The following is a 19,860-nucleotide window of genomic DNA, read 5'->3' as shown; positions in this document are numbered from 1 at the left end:
ACAGAGACAATATATAGTCAAAATATGTTAAATGAATTGTGCATATATATCAGTAGGCTTTTATTTATAAAATGTCATGAGGTCATAGAACAGTGGCCATACCTGGCTGGGCGCGCTTTTGAACTCATGAGCAAAAAGAAAGCCGCACTAATCTCAGGTGCCCTATAGTACTCCATTCCAGTAGATGGCAGTATCGCCCTTTAGAGCGTTTCTGAACTCTGACTGACTGCACCACCAAAATGAGTTATTAGGAATCAGAAATCTCCACAACGAAATTTGCCTTATTTATGGCACTGTCGGAGTACACAAAAGTCACTCAGCCACTCATAATGGAATGACAGCAGGTAAACTTACTCCACCACAACCAGTCACACCGCAAGAAACTCAACCAGGGTGCTCTGCAGTTGCTGACCGACGATAGATTTGGCATTTGGCTAATATCGTCAGATCGAAGATCTGCGGCCCTGAAGAATCAGAGATGTCCGACAATGGTGCCTCAGCGATCAACCTTTTGTCTTACGAGACACTGGTACACGCCGTGGCAGGTGCAGTGGTAAGGACATCTCAACGTAGTTTGCCTATGCATGAACAGTCCTTTAATAATAAAGACAATGCCAAAACTTTCGAATAACTACACTGAAATGTTACAACCGGTGCCTGTAGTTAGTTTGTTAGTTAGCATACTGTGTCAGATTGTATCAACTTTGTGAATTCGTCGTGTAACTTAGGTTTAACTACCCGTCTATCTCCTATATATCATAATGCATTTGCTTCTAGGGTAGCATGACGGCGATGTCCGTCTTCTTTCCTTTGGATACAGCGAGGATCAGACTTCAGGGTGAGTTGTAGAGTAATTGGTTATCAGCAGTCACTATATACCACCATCTTTGTTGTCAGTGTGGCCATACTTGTCTGCTATAACGTTGGTCTCTGCACCCAAGGGTCAGTGAGTTCACAAGGAAATGAGTGATGGATATATAGAAGTGGAAACATTGACAAGAGAGACCTTACCATTGCATGAGCATACCAGAGCTGCAGACTACTTACAATGTTACAATAATGTAAGAAAATGACAATCCCTTTTCTGCCTTCCTTTTCTGTTGCAGTGGATGAGAATCGGAAGTCCAAATCGACTGCCATTCTCCTGGCTGAAATAGCAAAGGAGGAAGGCCTGTGAGTATTGTATGGAACTGTACACATACTTTACTACAATTTATAATCCACCTTTGATTGCTCAAATCAATTGACTGGAAAGGAAAGCTGGCCTTGTATCACCGCATACAGGGCTTTCACTGTGCTGTTGTACCCATAGATCTAGAGTAGTAGAATGGCCATTCCTTTCAGTTCAAAGCAATGTTCCATGATATGTCCATTCTATGACTACTTTTATGTGTTGGGCCAGGAGTTTTCCCCAGTCAGATCACATGCACAGGAAAAACTCCTAGTCCTGGGTTCCCATGGCCCAATGACTTACTTTGCGTATTTCCCTGGTCTCTCTCCTCTCCCCTCCCAGGTTGTCTCTGTACAGAGGCTGGTTCCCAGTCATCTCCAGTCTGTGCTGCTCCAACTTCGTCTACTTCTACACCTTCAACACACTGAAGAAAGTCATGGTGGGTAATCAGGGCCGGTCCAGACCAGGAAAAGACCTCCTCATGGGCTTCATCTCAGGTAGGAGGACCAAACAGGGACCTTTTAGTGGTAATGGCTAAGTCACTATCAACCTACTGCCACCTATTTTGATGGAGTCTAAGTCATTGATGTAGTTATATTAGGGAAGGGGAGTCTGAGAGGTGGTTAACAGAGATTCATTGAAGAAAGTAGATTTGACCTCCATATTGAAATGTATTTAAATGTCTTTCTGTTGCCCGTGTTGTGTGTTTCTCCCCCAGGGGCAGTGAACGTGCTCCTGACCACGCCCATGTGGGTGGTCAACACCCGGCTCAAGCTGCAGGGGGCAAAGTTCAGGAACGAAGACCTCCAGCAGACCCACTACAGAGGCATCTTTGGTGTGTGTTATTCACTGTTGTCTCTTTTCAGTACTAATAAAATGTGACTTACTATCATCATACAATGTGTTTTCGATTACAGATGCTTTCTCGCAGATCATAGCCAGCGAGGGAGTGGGGACTCTTTGGAACGGTACACTGCCTTCTCTGTTGCTGGTCTTCAACCCTGCAGTCGTGTTCATGTTCTATGAAGCCATGAAGAGGAGAGCAGGCCGAGGAGGGAGGAAGGTGAGGGAAGGAGAGGAGGGAGCCAGCTTTCACACCTCTGTGGCGTGTCTGAGCGTCAGTCATGCTGAAAGTTTTTAAGCCTTTGTTTTGTTTTTGTCTGCTCCTAGATTACATCAGCAGAGATCTTTCTCATTGGAGCTGTGGCCAAGGCCATCGCTACCACGGCGACGTATCCCCTGCAGACCGTCCAGGCCATTCTAAGGGTAAACAAATACACATGAAAACGTGTGTATCTATAAACGCACACACCTGCTAACTGAACACTCATTGCAGTGTTTCCCCAAAGTTACCCATCAAACTGTGTCTGATATCATGATTTTGTACTGCTCAGTAAAATAAGTCCATATTTCCTGTACTCACAGCTCATTTTGTTGATTAAATTACGGTCTTTCTCTCCCCCCAGTTTGGGCAGCACAAAGCTGAGGGCAAGGGAGGTCTACTGGGCAGTCTCCGAAACATAGTCTACCTACTTATGGACAGAATCAAGTGAGTAGATCACACACACAATGGAACTCTTGCGTCTCAAGTCTGACTACTGCAATGTGGTGGGACATTTTTCAGACCGTCTTGTGCCAATGAGTTCATCTTGTGTTGATCCATCGACGTGTTCCCTCACTGTCCTCTCCCCTGCAGGAGGCATGGTGTGCTGGGCTTATACAAAGGCCTGGAGGCCAAACTGCTCCAGACAGTACTAACGGCAGCCCTCATGTTTGTGGTGTACGAGAAGATCACCGCAGCCACCTTCAAGGTCATGGGCATCAACAAGAAACTGAAGCACTGAGGTGTGAGCTAGCCCCTAGACCTCAACCTGCACAGGCTATACAACAGTGGTCACCACCCACCCTGGTCCCGGGTTTTGTTCCTGCCCAGCGACGAAACCCCTGGTTCAACGTTCAGATTGACCTATAGATATTACCACATATCTGGAACTTGATTCAGGTGTGTTTAGCACTGGGATATGACAAAACCCTACACACCTGTCTCCAAGATGAGGGTTGGTGACCACTGGGCTACTGACACCCCATCCCAACTTCCCTTTCCTCAATCCCAACATACACCTCAACCAGAGATGGTGTCTCCTCTCTTTTCCCCTTACACTCAGGGGGTTATTCCACATACAGTATTCATATGTCTTCCCTACGATGCCAATATGGGTGAATCTCTCTGGAAATGGTTGTACATGGTCTTATGTGTCATAACTGTCTAGCATATGCATTCTGTGGCAATTGTATTATACCTGACTGAATGGCATTACATTTGAAGCTTGTTATGCTTTCTCCAGCCCTATTACTTTGGAGTGCTGATAACAACTAGCAGTTTTACTAGCCAACTCCTTTTGGCTTAGACGTTGTCTTTCCAAATAGTTGTTCAGAAAGATGATGCCAAACAACTATTTGCTTAACAAGCTTGGACAATGCCCAAGCTAGTGAAGAGCAATATTCTGAAGAACGTTGAGGGCTTGAGTGAAGCATCAAGGCATTTGCAAACATATCTGTATTCTATTTAAAAGTCTGTATATTTCACAGTGCTCCTTCAGCCCTTCGTTAAGCCCACTGCAAACCCTTTCCGGAGAGATGTTACTGCTCTTGAAAAGTAGGTGTTTATTTCTCAGCTGGCTGTGACAGTTTGGTGCCTACAGTTGAAGTTGGAAGTTTACATACACCTTAGCCAAATATATTTTAAACTCACAATTCCTGACATTTAATCTTAAAATTCCCTGTATTAGGTCAGTTAGGATCACCACTTTATTTTAAGAATGTGAAATGTCAGAATAAGAATGTGAAATGTCAGAATAATAGTAGAGAGAGATTTATTTCAGCTTTTATTTCTTTCATCACATTCCCAGTGGGTCAGAAGTTTAGATACACTCAATTAGTATTTGGTACTATTGCCTTTTTGTTTAACTTGGGTCAAATGTTTCGAGTAGCCTTCCACAAGCTTCCCACAATAAGTTGGGTGAATTTTGGCCCATTTCTCCTGACAGAGCTGATGTAACTGAGTCAGGTTTGTAGGCCGCCTCGCTCGCACACGCTTTTTCAGTTCTGCCCACAAATGTTCTATAGGATTGAGGTCAGGGCTTTATGATGGCCACTCCGATACCTTGACTTGGTTGTCCGTAAGCCATTTTGCCACAACTTTGGAAGTATGCTTGGGGTCATTGTCCATTCAGAAGACCCATTTGCGACCAAGCTTTAACTTCCTGACTGATGTCTTGAGATGTTGCTTCAATATATATAATTTTCCATCCTCATGATGCCATCTATTTTGTGAAGTGCACCAGTCCCTCCTGCAGCAAAGCACCCCCACAACATGATGCTGCCACCCCCGTGCTTCATGGTTGGGATGGTGTTCTTCGGCTGGCAAGCCTCCCCTTTTTTCCTCCAAACATAACGATGGTCATTATGGCCAAACAGTTATATTTTTGTTTCATCAGACCAGAGGACATTTCTCCAAAAAGTATGATCTTTGTCCCCATGTGCAGATGCAAACCATAGTCTGGCTTTTTTATGACGGTTTTGGAGCAGTGGCTTCTTCCTTGCTGAGCGGCCTTTCAGGTTTTGTCGATATAGGACTCGTTTTACTGTGGATATTGGTACTTTTGTACCAGTTTCCTCCAGCATCTTGACAAAGTCCTTTGCTGTTGTTCTGGGATTGATTTGCACTTTTCGCACCAAAATACGTTCATCTCTAGGAGACAGAACGCGTCTCCTTCCTGAGCGGTATGACGGCTGCGTGGTCCCATGGTGTTTATACTTGCGTACTATTGTTTGTACAGACGAACGTGGTACCTTCAGGCATTTGGAAATTGCTCCCAAGGATGAACCAGACTTGTGGAGGTCTACAATTTTTTTGTTCTGAGGTCTTTTTGTTCTGGCTGATGTTTCTTTTGATTTTCCCATGATGTCAAGCAAAGAGGCACTGAGTTTGAAGATAGGCCTTGAAATACATCCACAGGTACCCCTCCAATTAACTCAAATGATGTAAATTAGCCTATCAGAAGCTTCTAAAGCCATGACATAATTTTATGGAATTTTCCAAGCTGTTTAAAGGCACAGTCAACTTAGTGTATGTAAACTTCTGACCCACTGGAATTGTGATACAGTGAATTAGTGAAATAATCTGTCTGCGAACAATTGTTGGAAAAATTACATGTCATGCACAAAGTAGATGTCCTAACTGACTTGCCAAAACTAGTTTGTTAACAAGAAATTTGTGGAGTGGTTGAAAAACAAGTTTTAATGACTCCTAAGTATGTAAACTTCCGACTTCAACTGTATGTGCTGAATAGCCTATGTTTGATCTGCTTGGCCATCTGCGGTACGCACTATTGGCACAGGACAGAAAAAACACAGGATGCTATCAGTGTTTTGTATGACTTGAGTTTTCTGAGTCGTCATACATAATGTACATTCGCGTCCAATACAACAAACATATCTTGGCTTCAATTACGTACTAGAAGTGGATCCCATTTTTATTTTATTTTTACTCCTGAAATATTTACCTTGTATTGCCTTTTAATGAAGCCAGTCAACCATTTCTCAGTCTTATGATTTAATTCAAAATACAATAATGATTATTCTAAATGCTTCTCTTATTTAAAACAAGTTTTCCCCAACCACCTAACAAGGAACAACTCTGGGCCCTAGTTATTATTAAAAACTCTTATGGTAAACCAGTTAACTTTAGAAGAATGTCTGCAAGACAAAAGGCTACTTTTATTTATTTAGGGTGTCGGTATAAGATGAGCGTTACGTCATGTTTCACAAAACTGTAGCCAGGAATGTTCAGTCAGTTTAACCTCATTGCTGCTCAACAGGTTTGTCTTCATTAGGCACCACCCGGACTGAAACAGGGAGGCATTACATGAACTAGTCCAATAAGAAACCCTCATTTTCACTTTACGTTGCACTAACGTTTTCTGTTTTGTGCCCTAATGAACATAACCAAGATGAAAAGGAGAGTTGGTTGGGCCAGTCTATAGAGAAATCGGATAAATACTTTTAAATTTTTTACATTTAGATAAATCTTAATCTCTAGATTGGATGAACATTTTTCCAAATTGAAACGCATAGTATACATTTTCTATGCTATCTTGGAATATGTCTTGTCTACTTAACTTGCATAGAACATGTGAAGGGGTTTATATTAAAATCTAAACTAGTTAAATGAAAATGGGCCAACTAGAAGAATCAATACATGTACATTTGGCGGTGATAATTATAATTTCACTGCAGCATTTTGCAATCTATGTAATGTTGTTGTCATTGTTCACTGGAATTCTTGAGCCTGTACTTTTTAATGCTAAGTGCCTCCAAACCTAGGGACTAGCGATGGTGATGGACCAGATCTGTTGATAGCACTGTAAAGACTGTTGACACATCACGTACTGACTGTGCTGATCAGTAGTCAAATCTGTTATGTCTTAAAATTAGTAGTTCATACAACCCATAATCTGCTGCCTTGCTTAGCCTAGACAGTAGGCTATGTATGTAGAGATTGGATGTTCAGAATGATATGAACAGTATGTGACCTGTACTAAGAAAGCTGACTGTCTTTCACAGCAATAAATTCTACAAGTTATAATAACTGCTTCTCTACATTTTACTATATCTTTGTTGCACAGAAATTCTGACTTACAGTGCATTCGGAAGGTATTCAGACCCCTTGACGCTTTACACTTTTTATGTTATTTTTTAAAATCTATTTAACTAGGCAAGTCAGTTAAGAACAAATTCTTATTTACCATGACGGCCTCCCCTGGCCAAAACCGGACGCTGGGCCAATTGTGCGCCGCCCTATGGGACTCACAATCACGGCCGAATGTGATGCAGCCTGGATTCGAACCAGAGACTGCAGTGACGCCTCTTGCACAGAGATGCAGTGCCTCAGACGGCTGCGCCAATCAGGAGCCTTATTCTAAAATGTATTAAATATTTTTTTCCCCCTCAATCTACACACAATACCCCATAATGACAAAGCGAAAACAGGTTTAGAAGTTTCTGCAAATGTATTAAAAAAAAAAAAAAAATTACGTAAGTATTCAGACCCTTTGCTATGAGACCTGGAATTGAGCTCAGGTGCATCCTGTTTCCATTGATCATCCTTGAGATGTTTCTATAACCTGATTGGAGTCCACCTGTGGTAAAGTCAATTGATTGGACATGATTTGGAAAGGCACACGCCTGTCACAGTTGACATTGCATGTCAGAGCAAAAACCAAGCCATGAGGTTGAAAGAATTGTCTGTAGAGCACCAAGATAGGATTGTGTCGAGGCACAGATCTGGGGAAGGGTACTAAAAAATGTCTGCAGCATTGAAGGTCCCCAAGAACACAGTGGCCTCCATCATTTTTAAATGGAAAAAGTTTGGAACCACCAAGACTCTTCCTAGAGCTGGCCTTCCGGCCAAACTGAGCAATCGGGGGAGAAGGGCCTTGGTCAGGGAGGTGACCAAGAACCCGATGGTCACTCTGACAGAGCTCCAGACTTCCTCTGTGGAGATGCGAGAACCTTCCAGAAGGACAACCATCTCTGCAGCACTCCACCAGTCAGGCCTTTATGGTAGAGTGGCTAGACAGAAGCCACTCCTCAATAAAAGGCACAGCCTGCTCGGAGTTTGCCAAAAGGCACCTAAAGGACTCTCAGACCATGAGAAACAAGATTCTCTGGTCTGATGAAACCAAGATGTGACACTTGGCATTCAGGCCAAAGAGTTCAGTCTGGAGGAAACCTGGCATCCCTACGGTGAAGCATGGTGGTGGCAGCATCATGCTGTAGGGATGTTTTTCAGTGGCAGGGACTGGGAGACTAGTCGGGATCAAGGGAAAGATGAACGGAGCAAAGTACAGAGAGATCTTTGATGAAAACCTGCTCCAGAGCGCTCAGGACCTCAGACTGGGGAGAAGGTTTACATTCCAACAGGACAATGACCATAAGCACACAGCCAAGACAATGCAGGAGTGGCTTTGAGACAAGTCTCTGAATGTCCTCAAGTGGCCCAGCCAGAGCCTGGATGAACATCTCTGGAGAGACCTGAAAATAGCTATGCAGCAACGCTCCCCATCCAACCTGACAGAGCTTGAGAGGATCTGCAGAGAAGAATGGGAGAAACTCCCCAAATGCAGGTGTGCCAAGTTTGTAGCGTCATACCCAATAAGAATCGAGGCTGTAATCGCTGCCAAAGGTGCTTCAACAAAGTACTGAATAAAGGGTCTGAATACTTATTTAAATGTGACATTTTTTCATTAGTTATACATTTCTAAACCTGTTTTTGCTTTGTCATTGTACGGTTGTGTGTAGCTTGAGGGAGGAAAAAACAATTGAATCAATTTTAGAATAAGGCTGTAACAAAATGTGGAAAAATTCCAAGGGGTCTGAGTAATTTCAGAATGCACTGTATGTGGTTATAACAGTATTTCCACTTCTGACTTGAATGATTAAGGACGTACAGTAGGACATGACAAGATGTGCCTTGGAATTCATGGAGAACTCTGGGACTAGTATGCACCCTGCAGATTTTAAATTAATAATAATTCTGTAAATTGCATTGAAATAAATGAAATCTATGACAGATTAACATCTTCAGAGAATTTTTTTTTTTTTTTTTTTTTAGTTAATTCCATTCAGCACAACTGCATTGTAGAATCAAACTTTTACCTGGGATGTTTTCTACCATCTGCGACATTGTCAATGCTTCATTCAATGAAGGTGTAATTTATTATAGGACAAAGGATAATGCATTCTGACACTGGACAGTTTCCATGAAAACTTTGGTTAAAACTGCTTATGCAATATTGATGTTCTTACAGTGCATATGTTTTTCGTTTTTTTTATGTGGCATATTTGAATTAATGTACTCCAGAAAATAACATAAGTGATCGATATGCCCATGGGGTTAATAATAAAAAGGTTTGATTGGGAAATGAAATCTTGTTATGGTACTATTGTTCGACAGTTTCAGAGCAGACACTTCAAACCGCAACTGTTACATTCAAATCACTGAATTTTGTAATAAAATAAAATACAAATCTGAGGTGAAAAACGTAAATACTACACATTAAAAAAAAGACACCACAAACCATTAGGAAAGACATGTTTTCTGTAAACCTGGACACCATTTGTGAGGAAGTCCCAAAAGCTGGTTTGTGAATGCTAAAGTCCATGCTGATCCACACTATATAACTCAGCCACTCTGGAAGGAAAATGGAAGTTCAATAAAACGGCTTTCTTTATCGTCAAAAACCGACCCGTCAGAACCCGCCTACTCCTTCAGGGCGCTTGGTGTGTTTCTACTTCATTATCAAATAACAGGTTTCAGCGTTAAAGTATTGCTTCAAGTCCATACTGGTGTAAGGTGAAAACCTTGGCCTGTACGCATAGAGTAGGAGTGCTGATCCAGGCTCAGTTTTGCCTACTAAATCAGAATGAATAGGATGAGGGACCTGATTCTAGATCAGCACTCTTACTCTGAGACGCTTTGTGAATATGGGCCATTGTCAGGTTTGTTCTTAATCAGGTCTGAGGTGGGTGGTGGTGTGTCTCACGACTGGTTGAACTGGTCATCTCCCTGACGTACCAGTCTGGTAGGAAGGAGTACTGAGAGTCTCTGTGGATGGAGTAGGTGACGTCTCGGTGTGGATCCCATGAGAACAGGTGCACCACCCTGACAGAAAGAAATAACACAGTTAACTAGAGTCAGCACGTTTCTAGGGAAACCCTTGACTGTATGCAATAGCAAGTTCTCTTAAGCTTTTTTTAATGGGAGCAGAAAGTAAAGGTTATGAGCACTGTAATAAAATAAGTACTTTAAAAAGAATCTTAACCATATCAAGCATCACCTTGGATTGTCTTCTGTGACCACACTCTTCACGAAGGACAGGAATTCACAGCAGAAGTTCATGCAGACAGTTGGCTTCCAGCAGTTGGTTTCATTCTGTGTGAGAGAATAGAGTCAACCACTTAGGACAAACAATCACGCACATTGTTTTTAACCTCACAAAATAGGCATCCTATATTACACAGACCTACTGGGTTTCTGGTATGAGACCTGTTACAAATGTGTATTTTCTTTTTCAGAAGAAAATAAAACACGAACCGTACCTTGATAAGCTGAGATATCTTGGAGATGTGGTAAGTCTCCACAGACACAACCACTCCGTCATGATCACGGAAACCAGCTACGATTCGCGGTACCCCAGGAAGAAAGGACTGGGCCCACCACTTTAGTAGTTTAAACCTGGATGGAGAACATACACAAGAGAAAACGCACATTTTCACTCTCTTGGGAAAATGTTCCAACTGAAGACATGAGGAGCTAGCCTTGGTTCCAGTTTCATTCTGTGTATATTCATCAGCAAAACATGTCTTTACCAGACAGTGACAACAGAGCTGGTTACTGGGCAATACCATGATAATGGAATTACGCTGAGACTCAGATTTTTCACTTTAAAATGTATGTCTAAAAAAACATTTAAGAGTTTAACAAACCATATAACTCTATGCACAGAGACTACCGTAATTTCCGGACTATAAGCCGCAACTTTTTTCCCACGCTCTGAACCTCGCGGCTTAAACAATGACGCGGCTAATATATGGATTTTTCCCGCTCAGTTTTTTGGCGGCATGAAGCCTTCATTAGACCAATGAAATTGCCGAACGGGTTAAGGTCAAACAACTTTTTTGTTTACTGTTTAGATTAAATCGAGCGCTCTCAAACTTCCCATCATTCTGATTACGGTAGTCATTTTGTCACCCTCATCATGGCAAAGACACGGAGAAATGCATATGATGCAGCTTTCAAGTTGAAGGTGATTGATCTGGCTGTTGGAAAAGGAAATAGAGCTGCTGCACGGGAGCTTGGTCTTAATGAGTCGATGATAAGGCGTTAGGAATCGACTCAGTGCAAAAAGACAACTAAAGCTTACTGCTAATTTTTTATAATTTTGTTACAAGCCGTGTTTCGTTAAAGCCTATTTATTTTTGTTACAAGCCGTGTTTCATTAAAGCCTGTGTAAAGTTCATTTGTTTCAATATACCGGTAGGCACCTGCGGCTTATAGACATGTGCGGCTTATTTATGTTCAAAATATTATTTATTTTTTAAATTCAGTGGGTGCGGCTTATATTCAGGTGCGCTCAATAGTCCGGAAATTATGGTACTTTTAACAATTTACACTGAGAATTTTACAAATACAGGAAGAACTGTGCAGATACAAAGTTTGGTAAGAGAATAAAACTGAAGGAGATTGTAACGTAATTCTGTTACCAAACTTTGCACCTGCACAATTTTTCAAGTAAATGTTTTTTTTTTATTGTCTAAATTGTTCAACATAGTCAGTGTGCATAGAGTTGTATGGATTGTTAAACTTTGAAATCAATGGCTTTTGTTTGGCATACAGTTTAAAGAAAAATATGAGTCTCAGCGAAATTCCGTTAACATGGAATTTCCCAACTTCAGATATCCAGAGATATAAGATATGGATATGCAGATGTGCAATCCGTCTCCATAATAGGGGGCTGGTGCAGAGCGTATCTGGGGATAGTTTACCTGTGGAAGTTGCTGCGTTGTTTGGGGGTGGAGATTTCCAGTGAGGTCTTCATCTCGATGTAGTTGGCTGGAGGAGACGGGGCCTTGGGGTCTTTGTCCCGACAGTCCACCTCGCCAGAGAACAGCAGTCTGTGCTCGGCTAGCCGGGTCTGGACTACAGTGCAGAAGGCCTCGTTGGTGTTTACAACCCCACCTGGATCTGGAAGACTCTGGGCGTCATCTAAAAAAAGATTACAGACATATCAAAACCATCCAAGGCCTCCAACTACCATCTCAAGTATGAGAAATGTTATGCATTTCTAGGTGTAGGCTTTCCAGGAACTGTACACCAATCTCAAGTCATATTGATATAAAACCATCAATAAAAACCATCAGCAATCAATCATCTGAAAGTCCACCACAACATACAGTGGCTTGTGAAAGTATTCACCCCCTATTTTTCCTATTATGTTGCCTTACAACCTGGAATTAAAATCATTTTTTGGGGGTTTGTATCATTTGATTTACACAACATGCCTACCACTTGAGCATGCATAAATATTCACCCCCCCCCAAAGTCTATACTTTGTAGAGCCACCTTTTGCAGCAATTACAGTTGCAAGTCTCTTGGGGTATGTCTCTATAAGCTTGGCACATCTAGCCACTGGGATTTTTGCCCATTTTTCAAGGCGAAACTGCTCCAGCTCCTTCATGGATGGGTTCCGCTGGTGTACAGCAATCTTTAATTCATACCACAGAATCTCAATTGGATTGAGGTCTGGGCTTTCAATAGGCCATTCCAAGACATTTAAATGTTTCCCCTTAAACCACTCAAGTGTTGCTTCAGCAGTATGCTTAGGGTCATTGTCCTGCTGGAAGGTGAACCTCCGTCCCAGTCTCAAATCTCTGTAAGACCAACAGGTTTCCCTCAAGAATTTCCCTGTATTTAGCACCATCCATCATTCCTTCAATTCTGACCAGTTTCCCAGTCCCTGCCGATGAAAAACATCCCCACAGCATGATGCTGCCACCACCATGCTTCACTGTGGGGATGGTGTTCTCGGTGTGATGAGAGGTGTTGTGTTTGGCCAGGCATAGCGTTTTCCTTGATGGCCAAAAAGCTACATTTTAGTCTTATCTGACCAGAGTACCTTCTTCCATATGTTGTTTGGGGAGTCTCCCACATGCCTTTTGGCGAACACCAAACTTGTTGGCTTATATTTTTCTTAAGCAATGTCTTTTTTTCTGGCCACTCTTCCATAAAGCCCAGCACTGTGGAGTGTACGGCTTAAAGTGGTCCTACGGCCAGATACTCCAATCTCCGCTGTGGAGCTTTGCAGCTCCTTCAGGGTTGTCTTTGGTCTCTTTGTTGCCTCTCTGATTAATGCCCTCCTTGCCTGGTCCGTGAGTTTGGGTGGGCGGCCCTCTCTTGGCAGGTTTGTTGTGGTGCCAAATTCTTTACATTTTTTAATAATGGATTTAATGGTGCTCCATGGGATGTTCAAAGTTTCTTATCTTTTTTATAACCCAACCCTGATCTGTACTTCTTCACAACTTTGTCCCTGACCTGTTTGGCGTGCTCCTTGGTCTTCATGGTGCCCCTTGCTTAGTGGTGTTGCAGACTCTGGGGCCTATCAGAACAGGTGTATATATACTGAGATCATGCAACAGATCATGTGACACTTAGATTGTACACAGGTGGACTTTATTTAACTAATTATGTTACTTCGGAAGGTAATTGGTTGCACCAGATCTTATTTAGGGGCTTCATAGCAAAGGGGGTGAATATATATGCACACACCACTTTCCGTTATTTTTAAAATTTCAATTCACCAATTTGGACTATTTTGTGTATGTCCATTACATGAAATCCAAATAAAAATCTATTTAAATTACAGGTTGTAATGCAACAAAATAGGAAAAATACCAAGGGGGATGAATACTTTTGCAAGGTACTGTAACAACTCAGTGCATACAGCAAAAGAGGAATACAAGAAGCCATCCTCTACCTGCACAGGTGTACTGTTCAAATTTGTACCCCCAGTACATCATCTCCTCGTGCCTCTCGGTGCGGTTCTCCCGGTCCCGGCGTGCAGCCTCCGTCTCCACCTCACTGATGTACAGTGTCCCCCCCATCCTGGTCACAGCCAGCAGCCAGCCCTCCCGGGTCTCATAAGGCGTGGTCAACAGCTTGGTTAGGTGGCCGCGCCATGTTACAATGTCTACACCTAATGCACTGGTAGGAGAGGTCGATCAAAGAATACATGTCTGTCAGAACACACAGGTTAATATAGTCACAGTCATTCCTTGTGACTAGGAATCACAGAATTGACTGAGGACATTGAGTGTGTGTATATTGAATATTGTGTCCATCACAACTGATCCCATTCTGAAATGTTTATGGCCTTGATGACTGACAATTAGTGGGCCTATATCTGTATAACTACACAGAAAGGTGTTGCTATTGATGAATAATGTATCAATCAAAATAACATCTCTTAAACTGACACTAGTGGTGCTTACCATGGGGAAGAAGAAGCAGCTGTGTCCTTCGACTGCAGCTTGGACCTGTTTGCCAGGATCCATCTGAGGATGTGGTCCAATTTCTCCTTCACCCTGTCGTCCCTCTTGACGAAGCGGCTCCTGTACCCGTCCCTCAGGTCGAAGTTAGGACAACTCTTCTCCGGCTCCACGTAGTAACGCAGCTGCCGGGCATCATTGAAAAACCTGCGCTCAGAGTCCAGGGAGAAATGTCCCACCTCCACAGGCTGTTTGTATAAGGGGAAGTCTCTCTCGTACAGCTGTCGTTGTATGCTCAGGCTCTGGGTTGGGGGGCTAGATGGGGGTGTTGAAGGGCCAGCCGGGTGATGGTTCTGACCGGGTCTGAAGCGCTTGTGTTGGAAATGACCTCTCCCACTGTCATCCATGTCTCTCTTGAATGTTGACTGGTGGTTGTCGTGGTGATTGGAGTTTGGATGTTGTGGTCTGTGGTGGGACTGGTGGCGTTGGTCCATGGTGATCTAGGAAGAGACAAATATATCTGGTTAATAATCATTCAAATAACAATCTGATAGTCTGTGTCTGACTCAATCTCTTCCAATCTTTCCTTTTTGTATACTACTCCTAATTAAAAGCCCAAAGCAGTCCAAATGTGACTTTCCTGTTTGTTTTTTTACATATTTCCACACTTTGAAGTGTGTGAAATAAAAAAATGATAATGCCCTTTTAGCTGTTTGAAAAGACTGCCTGAAATGTCAGTCTATTTAGGTGGGATGGAGTTTTAGCCTGCCTGGTGTAGATTAATTAATAGACCAATAAAAAAGGGAGTTCCAAACCTGGGGCAAAACAGACGGGGTTGGCTTAGATTGTTGACAGGAGGAAGGATGGCGGAAGCGGACACACTGATGTGGATTGGGAATCTAATGGCGGTAGAATCAAGGAGAACTTGAATATTGTCCAAAATAATGGAAAATGGAGCAAGATAGCGTACAGGGCTGAGAAAGACCCTTCGTATCTTGTAGCAGTGCGGTTTGTTAATGACGAGCAGCTGATCGGATTACTAATCTTGAAGAATCCATTTGATACAGTCAGGTCCATAAATATTTGGACATTGACCAAGGTATTATTGTTATTTTAGCTGTCTACCACAGCATATTGGAGTTAAAATTAAATAATGAATATGAGCTTTCATTTGAGGGTATTTACATCCAAAGCGGGTGAACTGTGTAGGAATTACAGCACTTTTTATATGTGGTCCCCCCGTTTTTAAGGGACCAAAAGTAATTGGACAATTGGCTGCTCAGCTGTTCCATGGCCAGGTGTGTGTTATTCCCTCATTAGTTAATTTACAAGTAAGCAGATAAAAGGTTCAGAGTTTATTTCAAGTGTGGCATTTGCATTTGGAATCTATTGCTGTTAACCCTCAATATGTCCAAAGAGCAGTCACTGCCAGTGAAGCAAGCCATCCTTAGGCTGAAAAATCTAAACAAACCCATCGGAGAGATAGCAAAAACATTAGGTGTGGCCGAATCAACTATTTAGTACATTCTTTAAAAGAAAGAACGCACTGGTGAGCTCAGGAACACCAAAAGGCCAGACAAACTACGCAAAACAACGGTGGTGGATGACAGGAGAATTATTTCCCTGGTGAAGAAAAAACCCTTCACCACAGTTGGCCAGATCAAGAACACCCTCCAGGAGGTAGGTATATCTGTGTCAGAGTTAACAATCAAGAGAACACCAGAGTAAATACAGACGGTTTACCACAAGATGTAAACCATCTGGAAGACCAGATTAGAGTTTGCCAAACAACATCTAAAAAAGCCTGTACAGTTCTGGAACAACAGCCTATGGACAGATGAGACAAAAATCAACAGAATGATGGAAAGAGAAGAGCATGGAGAAGGGAAGGAACTGCTCATGATTCGAAGCATACCACTTTATCTGTGAAGCATGGCGAGGGCATGTATGGCTGCCAATGGAACTGGTTCCCCTGTATTTATTGATATTGTGACTGCTGACAAAAGCAACAGGATGAATTCTGAAGTGTTTAGGGCTATATTATCTGCTCAGATTCAGCCAAATGCTTCAAAACTCATTGGATGGTGCTTCACAGTGCAAATGGACAATGACCCAAAGCATACTGAAAAAGCAACCCAATACCTTTTTAAGGAAAAGAAGTGGAATGTTCTGCAATGGCCAAGTCAATCACCTGACCTGAATCCAATTGAGCATGCATTTCACTTGCTGAAGGCAAAACGCCACAAGAACAAGCAGGAACTGAAGACAGCTGCAGTAAAGGCCTGGCAAAGCATCACCAGGAAAGAAACCCAGCATCTGGTTATGTCTATGTGTTCCAGACTTCAGGCAGTCATTTGCAACCAAGTATTAAAACTCACAATTTAATTTATGATTGTTAGTTTGTCCAATTACTTTTGAGCCCCTAAAATTGGGGGGGACCACATAAAAAATGCTGTAATTCCTACACCGTTCACACGATTTGGATGTAAATACCCTCAAATTAAAGCTGAAAGTCTGCACTTTCAGCTCATCTTGATTGTTTCCTTTCAAATCCTTTGTGTTGGCATACAGAGCCAAAATGAAAATAGCTTGGTCAATGCCCAAATATTTATGGGCCTGACTATATCCGAACTGGTGGAGAGTGCTGGGTAAAGTGAAGGCTGTGATGATCACGAGAGGCGGGCTTGTTTTGATTTTTTTGTACTTCTGCTGATCAGAAGGAGCGTGTGTTGCGTCTCACCCGAGTTGATAAGTTTGACATGTCGTGTGTGTCTCTTAGAACAGGGCACTCCTCAAGGGGGTAATATCTGGCGTCTCGTGGGAAGTCGATGCACGTCGGATGAATCGTGTGGTGAATGATGAAAAGGTGAAGTCTATCTGTTCTTTTGTGGAGTCTCTCCCTACTCAAGTGCAGTTGGGGTATATAAACTACAGAGTCAGAGTATTTATCCCAAGAACAATGCAGTGTGATCACTGTAAAGCTTTTGGACATGTTTCAAGTGTTTTCAGAAGGGAGAACCCGAGATGTCCAAGTTGTGTAAAAGATCATGTTGTGTTTTAAAAGTGATGAAAATGTTGCAATTGTAGTAGGAACCATGAAGCCAGGTCTTTGGAATGCCCGACAAGGGTGAAAGAGAATGAGGTGGCCAAAGTCAGGGCTGTCCAGAGCATTTCATATGCAGCAGCTGTTAAAAGGGTTGAGTGTTCGAATGGTGCTCCTGCTGAGTCCATGGTGGTGGATAGGCCTTCACTGCAGGCTGCAGCGGTTGCCTTTCACCAGCAGGACCCAAATATTTTGAAGGTTAAGAAGGTGGACTTTGTGGCCTTTATAGCTATGGTGATTAATGGTACTGCCAAGGTGGAGAGAAAGTCCAGGAAAATAGATATCATTGTGGATGCGGCGGAGCGGTTCCTGGGATTGAAATATTTCTCAGCGGAGGATGGAGTATTGTCACAAGCCGTACCACCCTCTCAGGCCCTAGAGCCTGTGAAGGGAGATATTGAGATTTGAAGGAAGGAAGTCAAATAACATTTTATTAGTCACACGCGCCGAATACAACCTTACAGTGAAATGCTTACTTCCGGTACAGAGTCAATGTGCAGGGGCACCGGTTAGTTGGGGTAATATGTACATGTAGGTAGAGTTATTAAAGTGACTATCCATAGATGATAACAACAGAGAGTAGCAGCGGTGTAAAAGAGGAGGGAGCAATGCAAATAGTCTGGGTAGCAATTTGATTAGTTGTTCGGGAGTCTTATGGCTTGGGGGTAGAAGCTGTTTAGAAGCCTCTTGGACCTAGACTTGGCGCTCCGGTACCGCTTGCTGTGCAGTAGCAGAGAGAACAGTCTATGACTAGGGTGGCTGGAGTCTTGACACTTTTTAGGGCCTTCCTCTGACACCACCTGGTATAGAGGTCCTGGATGGCAGGAAGCTTGGCCCCAGTGATGTACTGGGACGTTCGCACTACCCTCTGTAGTACCTTGTGGTCGGAGGCCGAGCAGTTGCCATACCAGGCAGTGATGCAACCAGTCAGGATGCTCGCGATGGTGCAGCAGTAGAACCTTTTGAGGATCTGAGGACCCATGCCAAATCTTTTCAGTCTCCTGAGGGGGAATAGGTTTTGTCGTGCCCTCATCACGACTGTCTTGGTGTGCTTGGACCATGTTAGTTTGTTGGTGATGTGGACACCAAGGAACTTGAAGCTCTCAACCTGCTCCACTGCAGCCCCTCAATGAGAATGAGGGCGTGCTTGCTCCTGTAGTCCACAATCATCTCCTTTGTCTTGATCACGTTGAGGTAGAGATTGTTGTCCTGGCACCACACGGCCAGGTCTCTGACCTCCTCCCTATAGGCTGTCTCGTTGTCGGTGATCAGGCCTACCACCATTGTGTCATCGGCAAAGTTAATGGTGGTGTTGGAGTCGTGCCTGGCCTGGTCAAGTTTTGTTTTGTTTTGTTTTTGTCAATGTACTATTTTTATTTGGGTGGATTAAGTTAGTTTTCGATGTCATGTATGGTTTTGGTTTTTACCTTGGTTTTTCAACCCATCCAGTTGGTGGCGGCAAAACACCTTTCGGGGTTCCAGTCTGCCATAAAACCCACAGAAGAAGAAGAAGTTGCAAACCTCTCTGCCAAGAGCTTGGTTTTCCCCTCCCCACTCCTAGCAAAATTCTTGTTTGAGAAATTGCTCTTTGGTAATAAGCTATTTCAGTTTTTTTTTTACCATTTTAATTCAAAAACAATCACTGTAATGTACTTGATTGTTACCCAGAAATGATTTGATATTATCATTTTTTTAATTTATAATGTCTGCATTGGACCTTTAACTGATCTGGCAGAACAGGATGGATAGATGGAGAGCCAGAATGGGTCAATCACATTGCTTCTTCCTATTTATTCATGGACACTGCATTCTTTCTAGAAAATCTTTAGACATCGCTCTCCTTTGGGATGCAAACCACAGAAGTAGGCTGGCTAGCTAACTAGCGACTAACATACAGTATACAACAATAACACAGACACCGGACCCAAACCTTCGGCTTCTGCCACTGCTGTCTCATATGACTGGCTGAAAGCAAGCGTAACTAAATTAGGTAGCTATGTGGACTAGATAGATAATATCACTGTATTGGTTATTACATAAATACTGTAATATGTTACATCAGACGTAATAACAGATTTTTTTTTAAATTACATTACCCTCCAGTCAATGTAAGTTCAGCATTGAAAATGCATGGCTAGCGAGCTAGTTAGCTAGCTAACTAACAGTTGATGTAAATGCACAATGGTATTAACTTAGTAGCAGTTCCCTTCAACACAAACTGCATGCATGCATGCTACATTATGTTATGCATGCTACTTTCTATGTTTTGATCAAGCAAAGCAGATGCAACTCATTTTGCTAAATGTGAATTTACTCACCACCGTCTTATTAGCTAGCTAGCTAACGTTACTTCTGTTTTGCAGGATGTGTAATAGTTGATGCTGACGGATAGGTGGCGGTGTGTTTCGGAGTCGGGTGCTGTCTTGTCATTCTGACACAATCATTTTGTCCGGTGAATGTTTAAACGATTGGAAAATCT

At 42.7% G+C, this 19,860-nt stretch overlaps 2 protein-coding genes across 4 annotated transcripts; one reads left to right on the top strand and one right to left on the bottom strand.

The window, feature by feature from the left end:
- The first annotated feature begins 194 nt into the window (after window positions 1-194).
- Window positions 195-9,161, top strand: LOC106606740 (peroxisomal membrane protein PMP34). Its single transcript, XM_045720013.2, has 9 exons — window positions 195-553; window positions 778-838; window positions 1,107-1,173; window positions 1,514-1,668; window positions 1,890-2,006; window positions 2,089-2,234; window positions 2,342-2,437; window positions 2,638-2,720; window positions 2,868-9,161. The coding sequence occupies exons 1-9, from the start codon at window positions 479-481 to the stop codon at window positions 3,013-3,015; spliced, it is 948 nt and encodes a 315-aa protein (XP_045575969.1). The 5' UTR covers window positions 195-478; the 3' UTR covers window positions 3,016-9,161.
- On the bottom strand, window positions 8,932-19,790 carry LOC106606733 (decapping and exoribonuclease protein). 3 transcript variants are annotated; one of them, XM_014203093.3, is made up of 8 exons: window positions 19,700-19,780; window positions 18,809-18,864; window positions 14,282-14,778; window positions 13,768-13,994; window positions 11,780-11,999; window positions 10,334-10,469; window positions 10,072-10,166; window positions 8,932-9,896 (listed from the first exon to the last, which is right to left on the bottom strand). In XM_014203093.3, exons 3-8 carry the CDS (start codon window positions 14,770-14,772, stop codon window positions 9,746-9,748), a joined length of 1,320 nt encoding a protein of 439 aa, XP_014058568.1. In that variant the 5' UTR covers window positions 14,773-14,778; window positions 18,809-18,864; window positions 19,700-19,780; the 3' UTR covers window positions 8,932-9,745. The 3 variants fall into 3 exon arrangements, with proteins under 3 accessions (XP_014058568.1, XP_014058567.1, XP_014058569.1); XM_014203092.3 differs by lacking the exon at window positions 18,809-18,864 and having other exon boundaries at window positions 19,700-19,790; XM_014203094.3 differs by lacking the exons at window positions 18,809-18,864; window positions 19,700-19,780 and adding an exon at window positions 15,094-15,317.
- Window positions 19,791-19,860: the final 70 nt, after the last annotated feature.

Source organism: Salmo salar, chromosome 06 (genome assembly GCF_965601325.2).
Source record: "Salmo salar chromosome 06, fSalSal1, whole genome shotgun sequence".
Lineage (NCBI taxonomy): Eukaryota > Metazoa > Chordata > Actinopteri > Salmoniformes > Salmonidae > Salmo > Salmo salar.
This window is presented reverse-complemented; position numbering and strand designations above follow the sequence as displayed.

Coding starts and splice junctions, on each gene's coding strand:
- LOC106606740 (XM_045720013.2), top strand. CDS start 479: ATGTCCGACAATGGTGCCTCAGCGATCAACCTTTTGTCTTACGAGACA. Junction 554..777: donor ACGCCGTGGCAGGTGCAGTG/GTAAGGACATCT, acceptor ATTTGCTTCTAG/GGTAGCATGACGGCGATGTC. Junction 2,438..2,637: donor CCGTCCAGGCCATTCTAAGG/GTAAACAAATAC, acceptor CTCTCCCCCCAG/TTTGGGCAGCACAAAGCTGA.
- LOC106606733 (XM_014203092.3), bottom strand. CDS start 14,772: ATGGACCAACGCCACCAGTCCCACCACAGACCACAACATCCAAACTCC. Junction 13,995..14,281: donor GCTGCTTCTTCTTCCCCATG/GTAAGCACCACT, acceptor CTCTCCTACCAG/TGCATTAGGTGTAGACATTG. Junction 10,167..10,333: donor AGATATCTCAGCTTATCAAG/GTACGGTTCGTG, acceptor TCTCTCACACAG/AATGAAACCAACTGCTGGAA.